This window comes from Eulemur rufifrons, chromosome 14 (genome assembly GCF_041146395.1).
Source record: "Eulemur rufifrons isolate Redbay chromosome 14, OSU_ERuf_1, whole genome shotgun sequence".
NCBI classification, from domain to species: domain Eukaryota; kingdom Metazoa; phylum Chordata; class Mammalia; order Primates; family Lemuridae; genus Eulemur; species Eulemur rufifrons.
In genome coordinates, this window is record NC_090996.1 from 8,877,157 (window position 1) to 8,904,120 (window position 26,964).

At 43.8% G+C, this 26,964-nt stretch overlaps 1 protein-coding gene across 1 annotated transcript; it reads right to left on the reverse strand.

The window, feature by feature from the left end:
- Window positions 1-380: 380 nt before the first annotated feature.
- Window positions 381-26,662, reverse strand: PRKRIP1 (PRKR interacting protein 1). The gene is made up of 6 exons (XM_069485820.1): window positions 26,524-26,662; window positions 25,693-25,771; window positions 20,566-20,666; window positions 16,253-16,338; window positions 15,415-15,482; window positions 381-1,573 (listed from the first exon to the last, which is right to left on the reverse strand). Exons 1-6 carry the CDS (start codon window positions 26,647-26,649, stop codon window positions 1,470-1,472), a joined length of 564 nt encoding a protein of 187 aa, XP_069341921.1. The 5' UTR covers window positions 26,650-26,662; the 3' UTR covers window positions 381-1,469.
- Between the last annotated feature and the right edge of the window lie 302 nt (window positions 26,663-26,964).

Consider the following 26,964-nt stretch of genomic DNA (forward strand, 5'->3'; position numbering starts at 1 on the left):
GGGAGGTACAGAAACCAACAGTCCAAAGACAGGGGAACTAAAGACAAAACACAAAACTAACCAGCCGGCCCCCGACAAAAGCGAAACACAGGTTTCAACATGCACGGGCAGGGTGGGTGCTAATTTATTAGGGCTGACTCTCCATTTCAGCTTCCTGGGGAAAAAAATTCCTGTGACTTGAACGTCTGAAGGGACAGAAGTTATCACAGATGTCACTCAGAGTGAGGCCAGGGAAATCTATACTAGGGAAGTAAAAGTAAAATGTTTCTTGGTTTCCCTTCACACAAAACCACTGTTTCCTTAATTTCATCAAAGTGTATAAAAGGCACAAAATATAGTAATACTTAGGACCTTGGAGTTGGAGATAAATTATCCAAAAATGGAGAGAAGATTCTAATTAGAAACTGTGTTTGTTGCCCCCGTTGGCCTGAAAGCACCTGAGGTCAAAGGTCAAAGGCTACCCGGCTCCTCCCTGGCCTGTGGAAGTTGGTGTGGGGCTGCATTCACTCTAGGACACACAGCCCAAGTTCTGCACCCACATCCCCAGCTCTGGGGACCCAGCGGAAAGCCCCGAGGGCTTCAGTCATGCAGGTCCCACCACCTGTCCACGTCAAGTCTCTCTTGGCCCCTTTACTGTTTAGACCCCCTTTGACCCTGGCATGAAAATGCAGCTTTTGGCTGACGGTCCCCCCAGCTGGGCTAGGAGGCCCTGTGCCCTCCACTCTGGCTCAGCCTGGCCGATTCTCCTCCTGCTTATTTGCCTAGTCACCGACTGTTTCCCCCGTAGCTCTTTTCACACGCCAGGCTCCCTTTCTGTGGCCCAGCCTGGTGAAAGCCCCTGGCCCGCACCTCCCCGGCAACCACACAGCGCCTCCCGGCACACACTGCGCACTGCGGGCGGGAACAGACATGGCCTGCGCTCCCCGCTGAAAGGAACAGGGGTCAGGGGCCCAGCAGCGCGGTTCAGCCCCCAGGGCAAGGCCATTTCCTTCCCTAAGTCAGGGGACAGGTCCAGGTAACAGGGCCTGTTGACTCTTGAGGCCCCATTGCGACAGTTTCATTTCACAGCCTTCCCTGTGGTGTTTGTAATTCCCGTTTCACATGTCTGAACAAAACCTAATGGTTTTCTGTTCTTTACTAAGTAAATGTTCCCTTCACAGAAACCAGCCCCAGACTCATCACCGCTGAAATATGCGACAACAGGCGCCAGCCAGCAGCAGGTCAGGCACTGTCCCCTTTCAGCAGGCGCGTGGATGAGCTCCGGCAGGCGGTGCCCTCGAGTGTCCGGGAGGCGCCACGGCGTCCACAGGCTCCAAGTCCTGCTCACAGGCCGGACTTCGAGCGGCTCAGAAGGGTCCCATTTGCTCTCTATCCAGGGGTCCTTGGGAGGGAAGCAGAGCAAACAGGGCCTCCTTTCCCTCTGCGCACAGCACGAGCCAGATGCTGGACAGCTGCGGCGGCAGACTTGGTCATCGCCCCATCATGAAGCTGGGCTCGTCTTCCTCTTCCTCCTCCTCCGTTCCAGACGCCTCCTCAGAGCTACTAGACCGCTGCTCCCGGGGCTGGCTGGGTCCTGTAACCACACAACATTCAGATCACAGACGTACAGATTTGCTCGGAGAGTCAAGGGTGCCTTAAAGGAGGGGCACTGACGGAAAATTAGGAACTACTGGTTTCTGGACAGAGCCGGCCTCATGCCCACCAGGCCCCAAAGCCTCCTCACAATTATGGGTCACAGAATTGATCTACCACTGCTCACAGGCGCACCCCATCCTTGCCAAAAGGTCCAGCAGCACACACAAATGACACCCCATAAATCAGGCCCTGCTGCGTTTTATATGGCTCCTACCACCTACAATGTCTGCCACCTTGGCAGATGACTCCCCAGCCCCCGCAAGCTCTTCTGCATGTAATGCTTGGCTGACAGCACTCCTGAAGTCTCAAGTTCTCACTGCAGTAGGCAAAAGGATTTTCAAAAAGTGTGTAGTAAAGGGCTCTGCTCACAGCAAATACGCCAGCTTCCTGGCTCTTCCCCAGAGTCCCAGAACCACACCCCCACCTCCACCCTCGCCACCCCACGTGCAGCTCTTGAGTGCAGCTGAGCTGGCCAAAAGCAGAGTACAAAGACAACTTGTTCCCAAATCCTCCTCTTCCCCTCTTCATGAGAACAGGGGAATGGGTGAGAGCTGGAAAGAGACAAAGTCAGAACTACAAAGCAGCAGGTGGCCCAGCTCAGGGGCTCCAGGCAGCCACCTGCAGGCACAGTGGCCTCACCAACTCACAACCAGGTGGGCTCACCTGGGACAACCAGTGGCTCCTCCTTGCAAATGTGCAAAGCTCACTCCAGCCACCCCACCGCCTCCCCCCAACACACCCAGAGCTTTGCTACTGCTGCGCTGCTACAGGGTCAAAGAGCTTCACGGTGGGAGGCCTTGCGCAGCCTAGAATTCACTTTCATACCCTAGGATGGGACAGTAAAAAGAACACTCACTGCAATGGGTAGAAATCATCTGTGAGATATAACTTAATCTGGGGTTTCCCTTCCTCTCAACCTCATGTCAGACAGAATGAAAAGTTTCTAAAGTTCCAGTGGTGACGATATTTTAATAGCTAATATTTGTGGAACACCTACTATGTGCCAGGCACTGTGCTAAGTCTACATATAGTATCTTGTTTATTTCTAACAATAGCCTATGAGGTAAGCACCACTATCATATTAATAGATCCATTTCACAGATGAAGAAAATAAAGCCAAGACAGGTTAAATAGTTTGCTGCTTAAGATGCAGTAAGACAAAGACCCAGGATTCAAACCCAGATTGCCTGACTTTTTAGGCCTCTGCCTACATCACTTACAGGAATTGCATAAGGAAACTGAGGCAGAAGGAAAAGGTGGAGCCAGGGGCGAGGTGAGCGTGCTATGGAGAGACTGAGTAGAAGACCAGAGAAGGATCAAAAGCCCCTCTGAGCTCCCTGGACGGGCAGGGCTGGGCTCACCAAGCTGTGGCACCTTGTGGCATGCATGGGAAAGGACAATGTTTCTATGGCACGTGGGGCATCTGGACAGGATGCTCACTGCCCAAGGCAAATGGTCCAAGGCCTTGGGCACTGTCTCCACCTTGAAGGCTGGGGGTGGGGAGGTAGGTCAGATATTCTGTTTCCTGGAGCCCACTCCCCACGCACTAGCTGGGGAGCTCTGCCCTAGAACTTGGGCTCCAAGGTGGAAACTGGCAAATAGGTCCCACTTTGTTCCCAAGTCACATTCTGCCCCTTTCAAGCCTAAGAACCACCACGCGCTCGCACAGGTCTGAACGCAGCAGGACAAGAGCACAGGATCTGATCTTTAACTCTGATCTTAATCAATCAGTAACACACTGATTAACTAGGATGTGTGTGGAATGGGGTGTGACAGAGGAGGGCTCAAAGCATTCCTTATGGCCGAAAAGCCTCTGAGAATGCTATACAGGCTGAGTATGCCTTATCTGAAATGCTTGGGAGAAGTGTTCTGGATTTTGGATTTTTTCAGATTTTGGAATATTTGCATGTACATAATGATATCTTGGGGATGGGACCCAAGTCTAAACACAAAATTCATTTATGTTTCATATGTACCTTTTACACATAGCCTGAGGGTAATTTTATATAATATTTTTAAAGGTGCCTATCTCAGCCACCCATGTAGATGACCTGTGGGTGTCTGGAGTCACCACCACTCCTGGCTGTGTGTTCAGAGTAACTATGCAGCCTGGCAGCGTCACCAGAGTCCCTGTCTCAGCTGTTAAACAGATGGCAACAGGCTTTCGGTCTCCACCTATGACGCCATGTTTTGATTAAAGGTCACTGCATACTGTATTTTATTATTTTAGTTGAGAAGAAACATCAGTGGTAGTCGAGGGACCAGGAAGCGTGTCCTCTAGGGATAAGGAGGCATTCTGTGGCTTTTAAAAATGTTTCCTCCAGAGTCATCTGCCTCTAACAAAGGTTATTTTTTTTTTTTTACAAGTCTCTCTTTGGTGCTACCAATTGACATGACTTCTTGTTCTGCATGAATGCACGCTGCTCTAGTCCTTTTAAGCCCATCACACATTTCCGCCATGTCATCTATAGGTACTTCCTCTGCAGCCTTATCATCATTGTCAATATCATGATCACCTTGAGTCAGCCATTTCAGCTCTTTCACTATTGATCAGTAGATGAATAACTGCAACCTCATTTTCTATGTTAAAAACGTCAATATTCACTTCTTCCAACTTCCTGATGGACTCTGAAGGTATATGTTCTGCATACATAAGGAGGTTAGACATCATTTTTTCTCACTTGACATATGGAATCCTTCAAAGTTACCACCCTGTTCAACATCATCACTGCACACAGTTGCAGGCCAGCGTGTGCCAGGCATGCATAATTGAGTCTTCAGTCATTGTGTTCCAAGTGTTGGCAACAGCACATACAGCATCCTTCGTGGTAAGCTCCTTTTGAAAACCTCCCACACCTGCGCCTTATTCACTGCTGCTAGCATGCTGTTCAAGGAAGTGGTTTTATATTTAGTTTTCATTGATCTAAGGACACTCTGGGTCACATGGCTGAATTAATGAAGTCACATTTGGGGGAAGTACATGGCATAAACATTATTTCTGATGAGAATTTTAGATGGAGCATGCACAGGACAGTTGTCAAGGAATAACAAAATCTTGTAGTTGTCATCCAGCCCAGCTTCCTTGCAGTGAGCTTGAGTCACTGCTATAAAATGTGAAACCCATCAGAAAGCATGTCCCTGGTGATCCACGCCTTTTGCTAGCGTGATAATGGACTGGTAAGAAATTCACTCTTTGAAAACAATGAGGACACAAGCTTTTGCCTGTCACAGCAGGTTTACACTTAGGTGTGCCTGCTGCATTAGCACACCCCACAAGTTACTCTGTCCTTGGCATCCTTCATTCCTGTAGGGGCTGTCTCAGCCGTAGGCAGTGTCTTTCTGGGACAATAATGCCAAGTGTTTCATCAGCATCACAGACCTGTTCTGGTGTCAGATTTTCATCAGCAATGACCCTGGCAAACTCATCAATGAATTTCTCTACTGCTTTTGTGATCAGCATATGCTACATAACCACATATCTTTAAAAATTTAATGCCATGTCTTTTCTTAAATTTCTGCAACCAGCCTGTTGAATATTCACCGTTCTCTTCAATTTTCAGTTCATCATGATAGATCTTTGCTTCTTTTTTGATCAGCACACCATTAAGTGACGTGTGTTCACTGTGACACAAATTCACACTTTCAATACACAATCAAGATTTTCATTTTTAGCTTTATGCAGTATTTTTTATTTTTCATTAACTTCTTTTTTATTTTTAATTTATTTTTAGAGAAAGGGTCTTGCTATGTTGCCCAGGTTGGACTCAAACTCCTAGGCTCAAGAGATCCTCCCACTTCAGCCTCCTGAATAGGTGGGACTGTACTCACCATTGTGCCTGGCTGTGTTTCATTAACTTGTTTGTCACTTTCAGTACAGAACTTCAATAGTTTATCCTTCTGTTTCTTCAGGTCATATATGTGGTCATACCAACACCATACTCTTCTATAAGATGTTTTACACTTACACCACTGTCTAGTTTCTTCAAACACTTAACTTTCTATGCTATAAATAAATACTTCCTCTTTTTCTTATCACTGTTAGCCCACGGGGGTATCCACAGGCCTTTTGGACATTTTTAACAATGTCTTCACACCACAGAGCAGAGAATAAGCAAAAAGAAAACCCACAGTTGAGTAACGCACACAGGTCCTGGGTCCATGTGGGGCATCATGGGGAACCTGCGCTGGCACATCTGGCCTGGCCGTGTGTCATTGTATTACCGTGTGTGGGTGTGCCTGCATGGGGGAATCTGCACATGCGCAGAAAAGTCATACCGCAGCAAAGGGGGCTGGGAGGGTCTTTCTCCCTCAGGGACACTGAATAAACTGTGCGCTGTGTGTCTGCAATTTGACTGTGACCCATCACATGAGATCAAGTGGGGAATTTTCCATTTGTGGTGTCTTGTCGGTGCTCAAAAAGTTGTGAATTCTGAAGGGATGCTCAACCTGTACCTCACTGACAGTAAACACTGGGGATTCATGTGTGTGTGGGAAACGCGTTGTCAGGGTCTAGGGCACCACTCTCAAGAGGAGAAACCTAGCAACCTGGTGCACATTCAAGTCATTTGGTAATTCAATAAAATTAATTCACCCAATTCAGTCTTTGAACATAATAAATAAATAGTAATAAATTATAAAGTGCTTACTTCTTGCCAGCTACTATGCTTAATGTTGGCGATACAAGAACTGAAAAGATATTGTCCCAAATTAAAACAACAATGAGATATAGCATATATATTAGAGTAGCTAAAGTTCAAAGAAACTGAAAATACGAATTGCTGGTGAGGATGTCAAATAACATGAACTTTCATTGCTGGTCAGAGTGCAAAATGTTACTGCCACTCTGGAAGACAGTTTGGCAGTATCTTACAAAGCTAAACAAGGTTAACCTTATACCATTCAGCAATCACACGCCTAGGTGTTTACTAGATTGATCTGAAACTTATCACACAAAAACTAGCGCACAAATGTTTGCTGCAGCTGTATTCATAATCATCAAAACCTGGATGCAAGCAAGATGTCCTTTAATGGGAGAATGAATAAACAACCTGTGGTCATCCATACAATGGAATATTCAGTAACAGTAAGGAATGAGGTATTTAGCCACACAAAGACACAGATGAATCTGAAAGCATTCTACTAAGTGAAAGAAGGCAATCTGCAAAGGCTACAGTGTATACTATACAATTCTAACTATGCGACATTGTAGAAAAGGCAAAACTACAGAGATGGTAAACAGATGAGGGATTGCCAGGGCTTGGGGGTAGGGAAGAGGTTGAATAGGTGAAGCATGGGGGATGTTTTTAGGCCAGTGTAACTATCTGTATGATACTGTAATGGTGGATACATGATACTATGCATTTGACAAAACCCATAGAACTTTATAGCACAAAGAATTCAACCTTAATTATGCAAATTTTAAAAAGTCATTTAGGAGGTCAGGAATCCCAGGGTAGAAAGCAAAAGATGACACACGAATCCAACTATATTACAACTGTATGAAATGGCCTCTGTGCAGGGGGTGCAGGGAAAAGTGCTGATCTAAGTAATTTTGGAAATGAGTGGGGTCTGTAAGGCTGAAGGCAAAAGGAACTGCACACCGTGTTGTACTCCAGTTAATGAAGTCATTTCCCATTGGGTAACAGCAAACAGTTCTGAAGCCACTATATCCATGCATACTGGAACTGAACCATTAAAGCAAATGGATGGCAGACAGTGGTAGCAAAGTTACTCACTGTTGGAGGAGGTGGTTACAGACAAACTAGTGGAGAGGCTAGAATGATCCATGTGGTAATGGTCAGAGTTGGAGACCTCAGTATGAACTCATGTTTAGCTCAATATGGATATGGATGGTTACATATGTTGGTATTTACAGATACACATTTACAACACTGGTTAGTAAACACACGTATATTTCCTTGCTCTATCAGCTGTGAGAGCCTAAAAATAACATTGCAGTAGCAAAGAGGACACCTAGTCCCAAGGTCTTGGTTTCTAATACCATTCTTCCAATAAAAGGAGCCAGGGCTTCTTAGACAAATGACTGATTTTAGTCCTAGGGCAGGAAATACAGAAGATGAGTCTGGAATATTTTGTAGTGCCAGACAGTAAGGAAGTGCTAAAAAAGAAAAAAAACAAAAAGCCAAAAAAAGCAATGATGGGACTTTGTCAAAGGGACACAGGAGCCAACTGAAAGAGCTCCCAACGGCCAAAGCTGGAATAATTTCAGCAATAAGATAAATAGCATAGTACTGATGATAACCTAAAGCATAAAACAAATATCTATGAGTCCATACTGATATAAAGAAATGATGAAATAAATAAATGCAGAGAAGGAGTAAGTCTCGTGTGCAGAATTTCGAATAATGTACGTAGACACTCTGCCGTCACGGAGGAGGAGCAGAGCTAACCTGCTCGTTAAGGGTGGGCTGCACCGTGACCCCCTCCCACAGAGTATGGGACGTGGGGAAGGGTGAGTTCATAGTGGAGAAACCTGACAAACACTACCTCAGCCAGGTGATCAAGGTTAACATCAACGTTAATAAGCCATCTTGACAGTCTACGGCCTTGATCTGTGACTGAGAATGGCACTTACCCTCTGTGGTGTTCCTCCCTGAAACAAACAGCCCCAGTCCAATCATGAGAAACACAGAGAAACCCCCACGAGGGACATTTTACGGAATACCTGACCCAAGTAAAGTCTGAGAAGCCGTCACAGACAATAGGAGCCAGGAACCCCAGAGGCTGCGACTAGGCTTCAGGCAGGATCGCCTCTTGGGTAAGTGTGGGTCCCAGGGATCAAATCCCAGCCTGTCACCCACACCCTCTGCATCTCTGAGGCCACCAGCACTTGGTGCCCAAGGTCTGTCATTTGTAAAATGGGGATAACAGCACCACCGACTACCTCACAGGGCTGCTGTGAGGAATGGGTTAGCCAATGCATACAAAGCACTTTGAACTAGGGCTACATAACAAGCGCTCAATAAATGCTGGGTATTGTTGTTATATAAGCAGAAGAATGAATGACAGTTTATGTTTTATATTATAGAAGAGCTTTGGACACTATACACAGGTGCATGGCATGGGGGGTGGGGTGGGAAGAGAGTAGAGGCTGCCACCATGGTCCAGCAAGGATATATATATGTGTGTATATATATATATATTTAAGACTAGTCAAGTGCAGTAGTGAGGAGGGGGAAAGTAGTAGAACAGGGAGTTGAATCTGTAACTGACTGTGAACAATCAAGTGAGATAAGTTTTTTTTTTTTTCCTAAATTCCCAATAAGACCTTGACTTCCTCTCACATACATCATTCTTATCCACGTGGAAGAAGAATAATTTTTAAAAGCCAGTGATGGCAGTAAAAACTGGTGCTGTTGCTTTGGAAAGTAACTGACAATACATTTCCAGAGCCTAAAGTTCTTTTTATGCTCTGTGATCCAGTAATTCCTACTGTTGGAAATTTATTTTAATTTACTCCTCCCCCCCCCACCCCAGAAAATGGGAAGGGAGGCAGGTACAGGGTTGTTCACCAAAGTGCCTTCTACAGAAGCCAAGAACCGGAATCAACCTAATGTCTCATAGAAGGAAAAGGGTCAGGTATACCACCACATGCCAACTGCTGGGTATTATGTCACTGAAAAAATTATGAAGAAATGGAAATGCTTACAACGTTAAAAATAAACAAAATGGAAAACCTCCTACACTATGCTTGTAACTGTGTACAAATGAATGTACATGGAGAGACTAAAAGAAAATGGACAGAAAGAAAGGTCACCTATTCACATGATGATACTTGAGCTTGTCCCATGATTTCCTTCCATTACTCTTATACTATTGTTTACACAATATTTTAAAATCCAGAGCCGGGCATGGTGGTGCATGCCTGTAGTCCCAGCTACTCAGGAGGCTGAGACAGGAGGATCGCTTGAGCTCAGGAGTTTGAGGTTGCTGTGAGCTAGGCTAACGCCACGGCACTCACTCTAGCCTGGGCAACAGAGTGAGACTCTGTCTCAAAAAAAAAAAAAAAAAAAAAAATCCAGGAACCTGAGATTTTATTCACAGATTACACGCATAATGGGTAAAATGCCAATGAGTGCAATAGAAGCAAATGCTAACTGTTTTTTTTGTCATGGCAGCCTACCATTGAATAACTTTTTTCCTTACCAGATGAATGAATAGACTAGAAAAAAATCCTGTACTGTGGAATTGTAAGGACATGGGAATATACTTGTGATACATATTATGTGATAAAATTAGGATGACTATGAATATTTATATATAATAAACATCATAAACACACTATATTAATATATTTGTTTAAAATATTTAGAAAACAGAAATAAGTTTACATATGAAAAAGTTAAAAATCAAAGAAATAAAATGTTAAAGTTATTTTTAGTAGGAATTACGGATAACTTTTAGTTTTGACTTTGTTCTTTTCTACACATTCTAAAAATTTCTGAAGTGATCATATAGAACTTTTATTCTCAAAAGACACAAAGGATATGGATAGTTTTCCAACATAGTACATTTAAGAATCTGGCTTTGAAATAAACAGTTCAATCCAAAACACATATTAAGTACCCTCTAGATACCAGACACCTGCCTTTAGATTAGCAGTTCTCAGTTGGGGGCAATTCTGTCCCCCTCCCGGACTAGGGGACATTTGGCAATGTCTGGAGACATCTTTGACCGCCAATGACTGGGATGGAGGTGGGTGCTACTGGCATCTAGTGGGCAGAGACATCCTGCAATGAACAGGACTCGCCGCCCTCCACCTGCCCCCCCAACAAAGAATTATTCAGCCTAAAACATCAGTAGTGCTGAAGCTGAGAAACTCTGCCCTAGATATCCCTAGTAACAAATCACCTTTAGTCACTCTGTATTTCTTTGGTAGGCAGGCCTATGTTAGGATAAGTAACACTGGTGTTAGAATACATCATTTTGGGATTTTAAGGCTTTATAATAATCCCAATCAGCTCAGCACCATCCAGTAGTATCATTCAGACGCAAGTCCTACACTGCAGGGTGTCTTCCCTGAGTTACTGGGCCAGCACAGAAAAGAATTGGGGATACTTCCTCTCGAACAACAGAACAGAACTCCCAGCCAGCCCTTACTGCTTTGTATAACAGCCAAAAAAGCTTGAGTGATCTACCCCCCAAACCCAGCAGCGCGCCAAAGCCACCTTGTGGCACAACTCAGTATTACGACATTAATTTCGACTCATTTTAACTGGACAGCTAGAAAAATCTTACTCTTTCACAAAATGAAATATAGGGAGGAAATTGAGAAGGTGAGATAAATGGCCTTCACACCATTTTTGTGACAGTTATCCCTAGAACACTATTCTATTCTGCTCTTTCGGTACACAGCATGTACAAACATGTAGTGTTAATCATTTTTTAATATGTTCAGGTGTTAACTTCCCAATTAAGTATAAGAACAGGGCCTATGTACTTTAACAATGACTTCCAAATTTGTTAGACTGTAGCCCAGAGCCCACACAGAAACTGAAAGAAAATTTCACAAAACAATACTTATTCAGAGTGCGATGCACTGTGACATTTTCTAGTCTTATATTATTCATGTTTTAGAAAGACTGCTGCAACTTCTAAACTGATTTTGTGACCCAGAGATTAAAGGATCACACCCTCATTTGAAAACTGTGCCACCATGGTGCAACTTCGTGATGGGACACGAACACAGACTTTTACATTTGTGTCAGGACTGCGAAGCTCAGGACAGAGGAGGACACAGGGCTGTTTCAACAGGAGCCTCTGGATGAAGTCTATCTGAAAGTACTAAAACCAGCTATGGGATCACAGACATTCTTTATAGCCTCGGACAAATTAGGGAACAGTAACCGAAAACTGCATGACTGCACAAATCTAATGTCTATGCGGAGTTAGAAAAGGGGATTTAAGAAACCTCAGCTTTAGTTCAAAATAGGCACTGAAAAAAATTAAAAAAAGAAAGAAAGAAACCCCAGCTCTTTCATGGATATGACACCAAAGGTGCAGGCAACAAAAGGAAAAACAGAAAAATTGGACTTCACGAAAATTAACAAATTTTATGCATCAAAAGACAGCATCAACAGAGTAAAAAGGCAGCCCACAGAATGGGAGAAAATATTTGCAAATACACATCTGATGAGGGATTAACATGCAGAAAATATAGGGAACTCCTAAGACTCAATAACATAAGAACAGATAACCCAAAATGGGCAACAGACTAGAATAGACATTTCTCCAAAGAAGATATACAAATGGCTGTGAAGCGCATGAAAAGATGCTCAACATCACTAATCATTAGGGAAACACAAAGCAAAACTGCAATGAGATACCACTTCACACCCATTAGGATAGTTAATTAAAAAAAAACAAAAAACAAAATAAGTGTTGGTAAGGATGTGAAGGGATGGGAACCCTTGTGCTCTGTTGGTGGGGATGTAAAATGGTTCAGTCACTATGAAAACAGCACGGTAGCGCTGCAAAACTTAAAAACAGAAGCACCAGATGATGCAGCAGTTCCACTTTGGGGTACATACCCAAAAGGACGTGGGCAGATATTTGTGCACCCAGGCTCTCAGCAGCATCACTCACAACAATGAAAAGGTGCAAACAAGCCGGTGTCCATAGATGAATGAATGGATAAACAAAATGTAGTATATACAGATAATGGAATACAAGCCTTAAAAGGAAGAAAAATCTGACACACATTACAACATGAGTGAATCTTGAGGATGTTGTGAGAAGTGAAATAAGCCAGTCACAAAAAGACAAATACTGTATGAGTCCACTTATATGAGGTACTTAGAGTAATCAGATTCACAGAGACAGAATGGAAGTTGCCAGGGGCTGTGGGGAGGGAGGATGAGGAGCTGTTGTTTACTGGGTAGAAAGTTTAAATTTGGGAAGATGAAAGAGTTCTGGAGATGGTGGTGATGGTAACACAACATTATTGATGTACTTAATGCCACTGAACTGTACACTTAAAAATGGTTAAGGCAGTAAATTATGTTATGTATATAATACCACAGTAAAAAAAAATGGGGGGAGACCCCAGCTGTGTGATGCAGTCACTGTCCCCTTCAATTCTAGAACCCATTACTAAAAAGTTAATATGTGATTTCAAAGAGCCAATACAGGTTTATGAAGTACAAACTCACAACAAAATGAGCTCGGTTTCTTGTTCTGAAAAGGTTCTTAGATTTACTGGTTAGGAAAACCCCCAAATATGACATATCTTAATGACGGCAAGGCATGTGACAAAGTCATCAAAATGTAGAATTTTAGATCTAGAAAGAGCTTATCATTTTGCAAGTTAAAAAAAAAAATCCAAACAGAAGAAGCCAGAAGCTTGAGGTCACTGAGTGAGCTACAGTGAGAGCTGAGCCTAGAACATAGGTCTACTGTACTTATCTGATAGTCTCAAATACCCTCTTCCGTCTCCTCTGACACCCCTGTGGTTGTGATGAAGGAAACGATGAGTCTGGCTGGCTATTAGCTGGAGAACCACTCTGCCCGCAGCGCTTTGGGTCAGCGTCAGCCTAGACAGGGATCTCCAGGAGCTGCCAGAGGGCTCTGTCCTCAGCCCCATCTGGCTCAACATTTTTACCAACAAAAAAAGAAGTATGTTTATTTTATTTTATTTTATTTTATTCCAACGGCTTGGCCTTTGAAAAAAGGAAGTATGTTGATCAAACCTTCCCATGACATTACAGGAAAGATATGGTAACATGCTGGACTCCAGAATCAGAATTCAAAAGGTTTCTGGAAGCTTGAATTGATAGAACCAACAAGACCAAGATGAGATGCAAAAGAGCTATATATAAAGTCCTGTATTTAGACTGAAAAACCAATTAGAGGGTTCTAGTTCTATAAGCTGGAGAAAGCTTCAAATGTAATGCTATAGGTAGGTTAAAATTTAAAGGGATGGCTTGGCATGGTGGCTCACAACTGTAATCCCAGCACTTTGGGAGGCTGAGGTGGGAGGATCACTTGAGGCCAGGAGTTCAAGACCAGCCTGGGCAACATAGCGAGACCCCCTCTCTACAAAAAAAAAAATAAAAAAAAAATTTTTTTAAAGGACGGAAGCACTTCCACAAGAGCAGAGTAAGGCTATCCAAAGATCTGCTCCTCCACCAAAGCAACACGAACACCGGTAAAAATTATAAAAATCAAGTTTTTCAGAACTCTGGGAATGCTCTCTGGATTGAGAAAAACACCTGAATCTCAGTAAGGACAGTGAGCTCTGTGGCATTTTAATTTCCCCTTTCCTCTCCCCACCTCTGAGTAGCCCTGAAAACCAAGAGCCTCACAACCACAGTAGCTGCAAAAACCAGCAGCCACTGGAGGAGGCAGAGTGCGTTGGGAGCTCCTCAAAAGTTCCACCCCAAGAGCAATGTCCCTATTTGACCGGTCTGGCAGCTCCCTGGAAACTTGTACCCACGAGGCTTGTCTTCAGTTGACCTGGCTCAGAGCTCGGCTCAGTGTGAACAGCTTTTTCCCCAGGGTGTTTGTCAAAACCAATCAGTGACAACTGTAGAACATCGTTGCTCGGAGGCAGCAATAACAGTTGAAGTAAACAATAAACTGACCAAAAAGCTCATAAGGAAAAGCTGGGACTCTAGAAGGCCATGTGCATGTGCACAGGAGTGCACGTGCCCAAGAAAGACCGGCATTGCCCCGCTCTCTCACTGCGCTGCCCCTGAGGCTTTGTGCAAGCAGGAAGTGAAGGCTGAGGCCAGCGGTAAACCGCCTGCAGGGCGCTGAAGGTGTGCGCCAACACACACAGAGCCACTCGGCAAAGCCTGGGAGACTTACTGGTTCAAGGCATTCAAGGAAACCTCTAATCTTCAGCTGACCACTGAGACCAGACAAGTGCCACCTTGTTCCCCTTCCTCCTGCTCTGAACAGAGGTGTGGTGCCAGGAGCTGTGGCAGCCCCCTCACACCCTCATGGTGAAGGCCGAGAGAAGTGCGGGGTGAAGTGCAGGGCACTGGCCACACTGCTGAGCCACAGCAGGCTGCCACCTACCACCAGATTCCTCGTCAGGTAAAAAACCTAACTCCTCTTTGTCTAAGCACTGCTAGCCAAATTTGTTTCTTTTAGCCAAAAGCATTCTTCACTAACCCGGCAAGTACCTCAATCAGAGGCAAAGAGACACAAAAAGACTTCTGCTAGGAAGCTGGGACAGCCTCTCAATCTTTCTTCCTGGACTAGAATGAGGCAGGATGCAGCCCTGGACAGCTACTGTAGGTACCTCGAAACCACAACGAGGCACAAGCCTGCCTGCTGACAGCAGGCCAGGGGACAGAGGGAGAGACATCAATAACCAATGTCACCAAGTTCCCTTGCCAGCCATGCCGAAAGAAAGGTCTGTCCTGTACCTAACATGAGCCAATATTTTTCTTTCTTTCTTTTTCTTAGAGACAGGGTCTTGCTCTGTCACCTAGGCTGGAGTGCGCTGGCCTAATTAATCACAGCTCACTGCCAGCCTCGAACTCCTGGGCTCCAGCGATCCTCCCACCTCCCTCACTGGGATAACAGGTATGAGCCTCTGTGCCCGGCCTATATCTTTCTTTTTTGCTTAAGCCAGTTTGGCTTCCTGACACTTGCAATTAAACAAGTTCTAACTAATACAAACAGGATGTTATTTCTTCAGTGGCCAGCCACCCAGCCCCAAACCCTAAATCTCAGTGTTTCTTAACAGTTCAGCCACTGTGACCAACACTAAGAGAAAGCCTAAGACAAAGAAAAGTGGGCACCGCTCACCTTCTTCTTGTTTCTTCTGATCAAGTTTCATCTTCTTTGCCAATAATTTCTTCTCTTTCAACTTCTGCCTACAAATGTAAAACAAATACATGGATCTCTTAACTGCCTAAAAATTTATATATTTTAGAAACTAAACACCTACTTATGATATCTTTAAAAACTTTATGGTAACACAAACATTACAATAACAAAATAAAAGAAATACTTTCTCATGATTCTGCCACTCCAACATTATTATCAAGCGGCTTTCATCATGAATCAAGATCAAATCCCGGGAGTCCTCAGGCGATTAAAGCAATCTCAGAAATACTGGAGATGCTTTTTCATTCCAAGATATTTAGAAACTATTTTTAGAATCCTGCCCAGCTCTCTAAAAGTTGTGGGACCATTTATTTAAAACCCGTATGCACATGTGTGTACACACACACACATACACACAGAGTCTGTATAAACAAGCAGTCACTTAGGGAAGTCAAGGACCCTGATTTAAGGAACAAGCTAAATGGGAAGTGTGGGTGCTGCATTTTGTTAGACCTGATATTAAAATGCAGAAGTGAAAGAAACACAGAAATCAATGTGATCACCGAAGTCCTGACTTCCAAGCTTTGGGAGATCTGTAACAAACTGGAGGGTGAAGAGGGACCTGCTCTCTGCTCGGGTACTGGCAGCAAAGTCATTCTGCTACTGGGCTGCGTCACCGTAGGTTGTTAACACCCACAATCTCTACAGACCACACAGGTGAGCTCTGGCCTGCAAGGACCCGGCTCATCCATCAACCACCCACTGTCCTATTCCCTGTCCTGTCTCACTTCGGGTCTGGGAGACCACGACCTCTTACCGCTTCTTCCGCCGCTTTGCCGTCTGCTCCTCTGCAGCAATTTTATTCTTTTCCAGTCTCTTCTGGAACTCTGCATCCAATTTTTGCTGCAGAACACCCACATCATTTAGACACATTCTGGTCTGGGTGGACTTTAGGAGGTTTCACTAGGGCAAGGTATGAGGGCTCTAGAAGTCACACCACCGGGAGCGCTATGGGAACCACCCAGGTCCCCAGGGCCACTCAGGGCAGGTAATCAGTATGTGGCCGATGGCAAAGTAACCCCTTCAGCTCACTGAGATACTGCTCAGGCACAACAAAACATAAAAGAGAAAGTGTGAGAGGGAACACAGAGGACTTCTTGAGGGCAGAGGCTGTTCTGATTGTCTGTTTAGCCAGGGCCTGGGACACTGACGGAGCTCATCAGACGGAACGGCCAGAGGGCCAGAACTATGTAATTTTCAAGCCCTAACCCTAGCTGCGGTTACCTAATAACACACACCATCTGCTGCCAACACTGTGTACTAAACACACACATATGTGTTGCATTAATATTATTTCTTCTCAGCAGTTCTGTTTCCAGGCCTCAGTTACCTCATCTATAAAATGGGGGCAATTATAACTCCTCTCTCCCAGAGAAAGAATAATAAGATAACCTACAGAAATGCACCTGTAAACTACAAAGACATCTACTGCTACAAAGTGTCATTTCTCATTTCTTCCAGTCACAGCCATAGGGCCAATGGGGTATAAAAGAAGGAGCAGGCAAAGAAAGAAGAAGTGCTTCTAGCACCTCTGCTGGTCTGCGCTGCCAGGGCTGAGTGGATCCAACTAGAGTGGCACAGAAACCAAACAGCAGAAGCCCTCTGAGGGCAAAAAAAATATCCCTTCGGGAAGGCAACCAGCTTTAAACAGAAGACAACCAGAAAGCAAAAGACTTAAATCTAAAAGCACTTGGTTTGTTTAGAAGCTAAGCCATAAACGTCTTGCTCTGCGCTAAAGAAGATGACTTTACCAGCAAGTGAACTGAACAGAGATAAACAGACAGTCCCAGTTGGCTGCCGCACCTGGCAGAGGCAAGGTCTCAGGCAGGAGTAAGTCAGACCAGGCTGGCGGTGACAACTGCCTGCCAGCCACTGGAAAAAGATGAGGGTTGCTTGCCTCTTTGCATTTGTACGAATGTCAGGTTTGTGAAACATTTTTCTGTATTTTCTCTGGATGGTAAACCAGTATATAAAAACTTCAGACTGGCCGGGCACGGTGGCTCACGCCTGTAATCCTAGCACTCTGGGAGGCCGAGGCGGGCGGATCGTTTGAGCTCAGGAGTTCGAGACCAGCCTGAGCAAGAGCGAGACCACATCTCTACTAAAAATAGAAAGAAATTATATGGACAGCTAAAAATATATATAGAAAAAAGTAGCCGGGCATGGTGGTGCATGCCTGTAGTCCCAGCTACTCGGGAGGCTGAGACAGGAGGATTGCTTGAGCCCAGGAGTTGGAGGTTGCTGTGAGCTAGGCTGACGCCACGGCACTCACTCTAGCCTGGGCAACAGAGTGAGACTCTGTCTCAAAAAAAAAAAAAAAAAAAAAAAAAAAACTTCAGACTAATTTATGGTGTTTGAGACAACAACCTGCTTGATTTCTTCCCCTCTAAAGTAGTTTAAAAATAAAGTTTTTCAAAAAGGAGTGCAGGATGTAGGAAAAAAGACAAAAAAGAAGAAAAGTGTTTCTGATGGTTTCTATATGCAGATCATTATTTCTGACAGTGGCAAACTCACTACAGTGACCTGGCATAGCTGTGTGACAAGCCACCTGAAACTTCCCACTAAGATTGAGAATGTCACCACCAGAAGATGGCAGTAGCTACAGAAGAACCACCAACATCTAGGGGCCAACAAAGGCTTCAGGACAAGCAAATGTTAGTTGAAAACTAGCACAAAAACGACCTCACTCTGTTCCAAAACCAAAAGGATTTTTTCTAACTCAGTTTTGGCCATTCCAACAAATTCTTACATATTTTCTTCTGCATCTTGGCTGTCTCTTGGTTTAATATTTTCTCTAATGTCTTATTTTGAAAATGTCAAACACAGAAAAGTTAAAAAAAATTATGTGATGCCTATACCCACTACCTTGATTCAATAATTATCATTTTGCTGTACTTTCTTTATCACACACCTATCTATGTATGCCTCTATTTAACCATCAATCAATCTTATTTTTTTGGTGCATTCCAAAGTCAGCTGCAGACATCAGGACATTCCATTCTTAAACAATTAAGCATGTACATCATTACATAGGGCTTAGTAGTTGTTGACGGTTCTTTTCTTTTTCCTTTTAAGGTAATACATAGAACACAATGCCCAGATCTTTCTTTTTTTTTTTTGAGACAGAGTCTCACTCTGTTGCCCAGGCTAGAGTGAGTGCCGTGGCGTCAGCCTAGCTCACAGCAACCTCAAACTTCTGAGCTCAAGCAATCCTCCTGTCTCAGCCTCCCGAGTAGCTGGGACTACAGGCATGCACCACCATGCCCGGCTAATTTTTTCTATATATATTTTTAGCTGTCCATATAATTTCTTTCTATTTTTAGTAGAGATGTGGTCTCGCTCTTGCTCAGGCTGGTCTCGAACTCCTGAGCTCAAACGATCCACCCGCCTCGGCCTCCCAGAGTGCTAGGATTACAGGAGTGAGCCACCGCGCCCGGCCTACAATGCCCAGATCTTGAGTGCACAGTCTGATCATCCCAGAAAGTCCCCTCATGCCTCTTCCCAGTCAACCCCTGATCTTACCCCCTGAGACAACTACTGTTCTAACTTTTTCTCACACAGACTAGTTTTACCTGTTCTAGAACTTCAATCACACAATATGGTCTCTTTTGTGCCAGACTTCTTTCACTCAGCCTGGTTTAAAGAATCATCTCAGTTATTGCATGTATCAGTAGTTTGTTTCTTTTTATTGCTATGTAGTACTCTATTTTATGAATGTTTAATTTTTAAAAGCCTTTTGTTTCTTTATATAGGTAGAAATTCTCTAGAGTGATTTTCTTTTTTACCAAATTATTGGAAAGCCAAATGCGATTGGGCCAAGTGGCTTCCTCTCTCATAAAAAGCAGACAAATAACTATCATTTTGAATGATCTGAATCTCTCTTGTATGTACAAATGTGCTCTATGAAATAATAGGCACCATGGCTATACTGAGGAAAAGGACTTTTTGGTGCACGTTCTAGATTAATAACAAGGAGCGATTCCTCATGTAGTGCCGGGAGAAGTCAGATGTCTATTTGGGAAATCAAAAGGAATCAGCCAAATAACATTTGGTTTTTATTAATAATAATTTTTATTAATATCAATTAATGGATTTTTATCAATAATGTTAAGTATTGAATTTATTAAAAATGGGTAAATAATAGTAGCACCATACAAAAGTCAGCATATTTTCTCCTGACTCTTACTAATGGTCAAAGAATATAAGGAGTCACCCAGCACCATGGCAGCCAAAAAACTTAGAACACCATTGAACAAATGTGGGGAGAGGGAGTCAAAATCTCTACAAATCATCATTGAGAGAAACAAAAAGAGTTAAACAAATGAAAAAAAGATACAAAGATTCTAGATGAGACGGGTAAACATTATAGCATCCATTCTAATTCAAGGTAAATTACAGATTCAACTCAATGCTAGCCAAAAATCAAGTAAGATTTTTGGTGGGGATTAAATAGCTCCAAAATTCAATTACAAAAATAAAAGGAGTAAAATACCCCAAGAGCACTTCTAAAGAGTATCAGGAGAGATATTTCTGGCCTCTTCAGCCAAGTAATAGAAACCTTAACAGCTCTTAGAGCACAATATCTTAAGCAATTCTTGAGCTCTTAAAATAATCTATTATTTGACATCTATCATGAAAAATGCCAGCCCCAAAGTTACAAAACCCAAATCCTCAAAGGAGGATTGAAAGCATACTACTGTTCACACTGAACACACAGGCTATCTGCATTTAGGCATTTAGCCAAAAAGAGAACAAAGAAGTAACAACTCAGGGAGTGGGGAACCCTGCTTGCTGTTTCCTGACATAGCAATGGCCTAGCAGGGAGAGGGGATGCTGCCGTGCCCTGCCATACACAAGGAGGAGTCCCACCCTCGTCCCTCTCCCGGTGTGAGCATCCTCCTGTGCTGCAGCTGACCTGGGTCACCTGGACCCTGCTTTCCATGCTAACTGTAAGGGCAGACCTCACACAAGCCCCAGTCAGTGTATCTACTCTTCCTCAAACACTTTTCTCTAAAGGCTAAAAATGCACGTTGTCCAAAAAGGGCTCAGCCAGCCTCTCGGCTCACTGACCTTCTCAGCCATGGCATCCATGTAGTCCTGGCGCTGGTATTCTCTCCGGCGCAAATGCCTGTACACGTGGAACTCTCCACTGCCGGCCCCAGCACTTGAACCTACAGCCAGAACAGTCCAGAGTTCTAGATAAAATCCAGTCACCAACACAGGCTACCCTTAAACAAAAGGAAGAAACTGAAGTAATGGAAGAGACCAGATCTTTCTCCCCACCATACCCCAGAACTAGCCCAGTGTCTGGCACGTTGCAGGCATCATTATTTGCTGCAGAAATACTGAATGTGAAGTCATTAAAAATCCCACTTTAATGTAGTTTTTTTTTTTTTTTTTTTGAGACAGAGTCTCACTCTGTTGCCTGGGCTAGGGTGCTGTGGCATCAGCCTAGCTCACAGCAACCTCAAACTCCTGATCTCAAGCAATCCTTCTGCCTCAGCCTCCCAAGTATCTGGGACTACAGGCATGCGCCACTATGCTTAGCTAATTTTTTCTATATATTTTTAGTTGGCCTGCTAATTTCCTTCTATTTTTTTTAGTAGAGACAGGGTCTCGCTCTTGCTCAGGCTGGTCTCGAACTCCTGACCTCGAGCTCTCCACCCACCTCGGCCTCCCAGAGTGCTAGGATTACAGGCGTGAGCCACCGCGCCCAGCCTTTAATGTAGTATTGAGAAGAGGAGTAGACTATGGTTCAGTGACCTCCTCCCTTTCCACATTTCACATTTGACATGCTAGATTTCTAGTGAGCTGAAACCACGTTCATGTTACAGTAAATGAAAAGAAGTGGGTTACAAAATAGTATGATTAGAACAATCATATTTTTGTAAAAACATTGCTATAGTGGGGATGTTTGGACCCCCAACCTCATGTTAAAATTTGATCCCCAGTGTTGGAGGTGGGGCCAAATGGGAGGTGTTTGGGTCATGGGGGTGGATCCCTCATGAATGGCTTAGACCTGTTCTCCTAATAATGAATGAGTTCTTGCTCTACTAGTTCCCATGGGAGCTGGTTGTTCAATAGAACCTGGTACCTCCCTGCCCTCTCTCTTGCTTTCTTTCTCACCATGTGATCTCTACACATGCTGGTTTCCCTTCCCCTTCTGCAATAAATGGAAGCAGCTTAAGGCCATCACAGATGCAGATGCCGGCACATGCTTCTGGTATAGCTTGTAGAACTGTGAGCCAAATAAACCTCTTTTCTCTAAAAATCACCCAGCCTCAGGTACTCCTTTGTAGCAACACTAAAAGAACTAAGACAGGCATTTTCTCTTTTTTCTTTTTTTTGAGACAGGGTCTCACTCCGTCACCCACGCTGGAGTGCAGGGGTGCAATCACAGCTCACTGTAACTTTGAACTCCTGGGCTTAAGCAATCCTCCTGCCTCAGCCTTCAGAGTAGCTAGGACTACAGGTGTGTGCCACCACACCTGGCTAATTTTTAAAATATTTTGTAGAGACAGGGTCTCCCTATGTTGCCCAGGCTGGTCTCAAACTCCTGGCCTCAAGCAATCTTCCTGCCTCAGCCTACCAAAATTACTGGGATTACAGGCTCAAGCCAACACATCGGACCCACTTTTTCTAAAATGAGCAGTTTTGACTATGAAGAGATTTGGAAGGCTATATCAGGATGTTACAAGTGGAATGATGGAATGACAGGTGGTTCTAACTTTTTATACCTCTATTTATTATTTTTTATTTACAATTTCAGGCATACCTCATTTTATTGCACTATGCTTTATTGTGTTTTACAAATTGAAGGTCTGTGGCAACCCTGAACAAGCAAGTCTATTGTTGCCATTTTTCCAACAGCATGTGTTCACTTCATGTCTCTGTGTCACATTTTGGTAATTCTCTCACAATATTTCAAAGTTTTTCACTATTATATCTGTTATGATGATCTCTGATCAGTGATCTTTGATGTTATTATTGTAATTGTTTTGGGGTGCCACAAAGTGCATCCATATAAGACTGAATCAATAAATGTCATATGTGTTCTGACTGCACCACCAACGACTGTACCCCTATCTCTCTCTCCTTAGGCCTCCCTATTCCCTGAAACACAACAATATTGAAATTAGGCCAACTGATAACCCTACAAAGGCCTCTAAGAATTCAAGCGAAAGGAATAATCACAAGTCTCTCATCTTAAATCAAAAGCGAGAAATGATTAAGCTTAAATGAGGAAGGCACATCAAAAGCAACAGGCCAAAATCTAGGCCTCTTGCACCAACAGTTAATCAAGTTGTGAATGCAAAGGAAGAGTTCTTGAATGAAATCAAAAGTGCTACTCCAGTAAACATACAAATAAGAAAACAAAACAGCCTTATTGCTAATGTGGAGAAAATTTTAGTGGTCTGGATAGAAGATCAAACCAGCCACAATATTCCTTTAAGCCAAATCTTAATCCATAGCAAGTCTCTGTCTTCAATTCTGTGAAGGCTGAGAGAGGTGAGGAAGCTATGGGAGAGAAGTTTGAAGTTAGCAGAGGTTGGTTCATGGGATTTAAGGAAAGAAACCATCTCTATAACATAAAAGTATACGTAAGGTGGGCCAGGAGCAGTGGTTCACACCTGTACCTATAATCCTAGCACTTTGGGAAGCTAAGGCAGGAGGACTGCTTGAGGCCAGGAGTTTGAGACCAGCCTGGGCAACATATCAAGACCCCATCTCTACAAAAAACAAACAAAAAAACTAGCTGGGTGTGTGGTACGCACCTGTAGCCCTAGCTACTCGGGAAGCTGAGCTGGGAGGATCACTTGAGCCCAGGAGTTTGAGGTTGCAGTGAGCTATGATTGCACCACTGTGCTCCAGTCTGGACAACCGAGTGAGGTTCTGCCTCAAAAAAGTGCAAGATGAAGCAGTAAGTGTGATGTAGAAGCTGCAGCAAGTTATCCAGAAGATCTAGTTAGATCATTAATGAAGGTGGGTAAACTAAACAACAGATTTTCAATGTAAGGTGAAATAGCTTTATATTGGAAGATGCCATCTAGGACTTTCAAAGCTAGAGAGAAATCAATGCCTGGCTTCAAAGCTTCAAAGGACAGACTGACTCCTTTCTTAAAGGCTAACGCAGCTGATGACTTTAATTTGAAGACAATGGTCATTTACCATTCAGAAAATCCTAGGGTCCTTAAGAATTATGCTAAATCTACTCTGCCTGTGCTCTATAAATAGAACAAAGCCTGGATGACAGCACATCTGTTTGGTTTACTGAATATTTTAAGCCCACCATTGAGACCTACTGCTCAGAAAAAAAGATACCTTTCAAAATATTACTGCTCACTGACAATGCCACTTGGTCACTCCAGAGCTCTGATGGAGATGTACAAGGAGATAAACGTTGCTTTCATGCCTGTGAACACAACATCTATTCTGCAGCTCATGGATCAAGAATTTTGACTTTCAAGTTCTACTCTTTAAGAAATAGATTTCAGGTCTATTTCTTATGGTGGCTCATGCCTATAATTCCAGCATTTGGGAAGTGAGGCAGGAGGATCGCCTGAGGAGTTCAAGACCAACCTGGGCAACGTAGCGGAACCCTATCTCCACAAAAATATTTCTTTAATAAAAGAAATAGATTTTGTAATAGCTGCCATAGATAGTGATTCCTCTGATGGAATGGAAATGGAAAACCATCTGGAAAGGATTCACCATTAACACTATTAACAACATTTGATTCATGGGAGGAGGTCAAAATATCCATATTAATAGGAGTTTGGAAGAAGTTGATTCCAACCCTCATGGATGACCATGAGAGGCCCAAGACTTCAGTGGAGAAAAAAAATGCAGATGTGGTGGAAATAGCAAGAGAACTAGAATTAGAAGTCGAGCCTGAAGATGCAACTGAATTGCCACAATCTCACAATCAAACTTGAATACCTGAGGACTTGTTTCTTATAGATGAGCAAAGAAAGTGGTTTCTTGAGATAAAATCTACTCCTGGTGAAGATGCTGTGAGAATTGTTGAAATGACAACAAAGGATTTAGAATATTCCATAAGCTTAGTTGATAAAGCAGTGGCAACAAAGTGTGAAAAGACTGACTTTAGATCTGAAGGTTCTACTGTGGGTAAAATACTATCAAACAGCATCACAAGCTACAAGGAAATCTTTTGTGAAGGGAATAGTCAATTGATATGTCAAACTTCATTGCTGTCTTATTGTAAGAAATTGCCACAGCCACCCTAACCTTCAGTAACCACCACCTTCATCAGTCAGCAGCCATCAAGACTGAGGCAAGACCCTCCATCAGCAAAAATATTATGACTTGCTCAAGGCTCAGGTGATCATTAGCATTTTTTAGCAATATTTTTAAATTATGGTACACATACTGTTTTTCAGGCATAATGATACTGCATACTTAACAGACTACAGTATAGTGTAAACATAACTTTTATATGCACTGGGAAACCAAAAAATTTATGACTCACTTTATTGTGGTGGTCGGGAACCCAACACATACTATCTGAGGTACGCCTGTAGTATATGCTAATTTATAATTCAACAAAATAATAAAACTATTTCCATTTGGAAAAAAAAAAACAATTTATAAAGAATAGTGCAGAAGAAAATTCCCTAGTGCCAAACCATAAACAACTATACCCCTTCAGTGTAAAAGCAAAATATTGGACCAATGAACATTTTTTTCCTATGAGAGATCTAATTAACAAATACTAACTGCAAGATTTTTATATCCACCTTTAAAAATTATATTTATGGCCGGGCACGGTGGCTCACACCTGTAATCCTAGCACTCTGGGAGGCCGAGGTGGGCGGATCGTTTGAGCTCAGGAGTTTGAGACCAGCCTAAGCAAGAGCGAGACCCCGTCTCTACTAAAAATAGAAAGAAATTATATGGACAACTTAAAAAATATATATATATATATATATACATATATATGTATATAAAAAAAAGTTATCCAGGCATGGTGGCGCATGCCTGTAGTCCCAGCTACTCGGGAGGCTGAGGCAGTAGGATCGCCTGAGCTCAGGAGTTTGAGGTTGCTGTGAGGTAGGCTGACGCCACAGCACTCTAGCCCAGGCAACAGAGTGAGACTCTGTCTCAATAAAAAAAAAAAAAAAAAAAAAAAATTATATTTACACACACACACACACACACACACACATATGACATTACCCATTACATCTCGGACAAATTCTGGGGGCGGTCGAGGTGCCCATTCACTCATTTTTTCTGGAATTGGAACTGCTTTGTCCTGAAACATTTAAACATGAAAGCATTTGTAAGTATAAACCTGTTGACAAAGTTACACCTCTTTTGACCAAAGATTTTTAATTCGATTAGTTAAGTAGGGCTGCTTTGCTCCTTGGACCCAGAGCTGATTTTATGTTCTTTCCTCTATCTTGGCTTTAATTCACCCTGTGTGCTCTGGGGTATAACAGCCCACACGTTCCCACAGCAGAACTCAGAAACCTAAGCCACCGTTTATGGCTAGAAACCTCCAACTTTAACACTACTAGAGGAGACAAGTCCAGCCTATCCTTTCTAGTGAAAGGTACAAGAGACCGTCTCACCAAATTGTTTTTATGATTGAGCGGACAGAGGCCAAGACCGGGGAAGGGAGGAGGAGAGGAGTGACTTGCTCCAAGTGTCTCGGCCAGTCTCTCCCACAATCAGTGCTGTTTAGAAGAAATAAACTCTTTTGTTAGCCCACAGATTCTATCTTTTCAGCCTAACGCTTTAGTTTACAGAAAGTTAAACTAGAAAGGGTCTTAGAGCACAGGAAGCCGCTCCACAGCACCTTCAGCCAAGGCTGGGGTCTAACACAGGACAGACGGGAAGCTCACAATCTCCAGAACAGCCTACTCTTTCCCAAGAACTGCTCTAGGGCGCCGAATACTGAGTTTCTGAGTCTGGAGGCAGGAAAGGTGGGCCCGCGGCTCCGAGAGGCGCCGGAGAGGAAGGTGGTCAGCCTCGGACGGCTGTGAAGCCCAGGCCTTGTCTCACCGGGTTCTTCATGAGCCGCTCCAGCTTGAGCCTCTGCTCCTCTGCCGCATTCTTGGGGATGATGAGCGCCTGCGGCTCTTTCTTCGGCCTCGGCGGTCGCACCGAGGAGGCTGCTGAGCTCGCCATGACAGCTTTCCAGCTTTGCCCCGCCAGCGACGGCGGCGGCGCGCACGTATGACGACAGAGCCGCGCGCCGGCAACGCACGCGCAGTCTCCGAGCAGGGGGCGGGGCTAGGGCGGGGTTACACGCCGGAAGCAGCCTGCTGAATATTCATGAGCCCGAGGCCGGAGTGAGTTATTTTGATAAAAGCTGTGTGGCTTCATTTCCTGTTTCTGAACAAATCAGTGCAACTCCAAGCCCTTGTCCCTGGGGGAATGGTGGCCCTCGGTGCCTGAGAGAGCTGGCCGTTGCCGACCTCTCCAGTCCCTGTGGGTGACGTC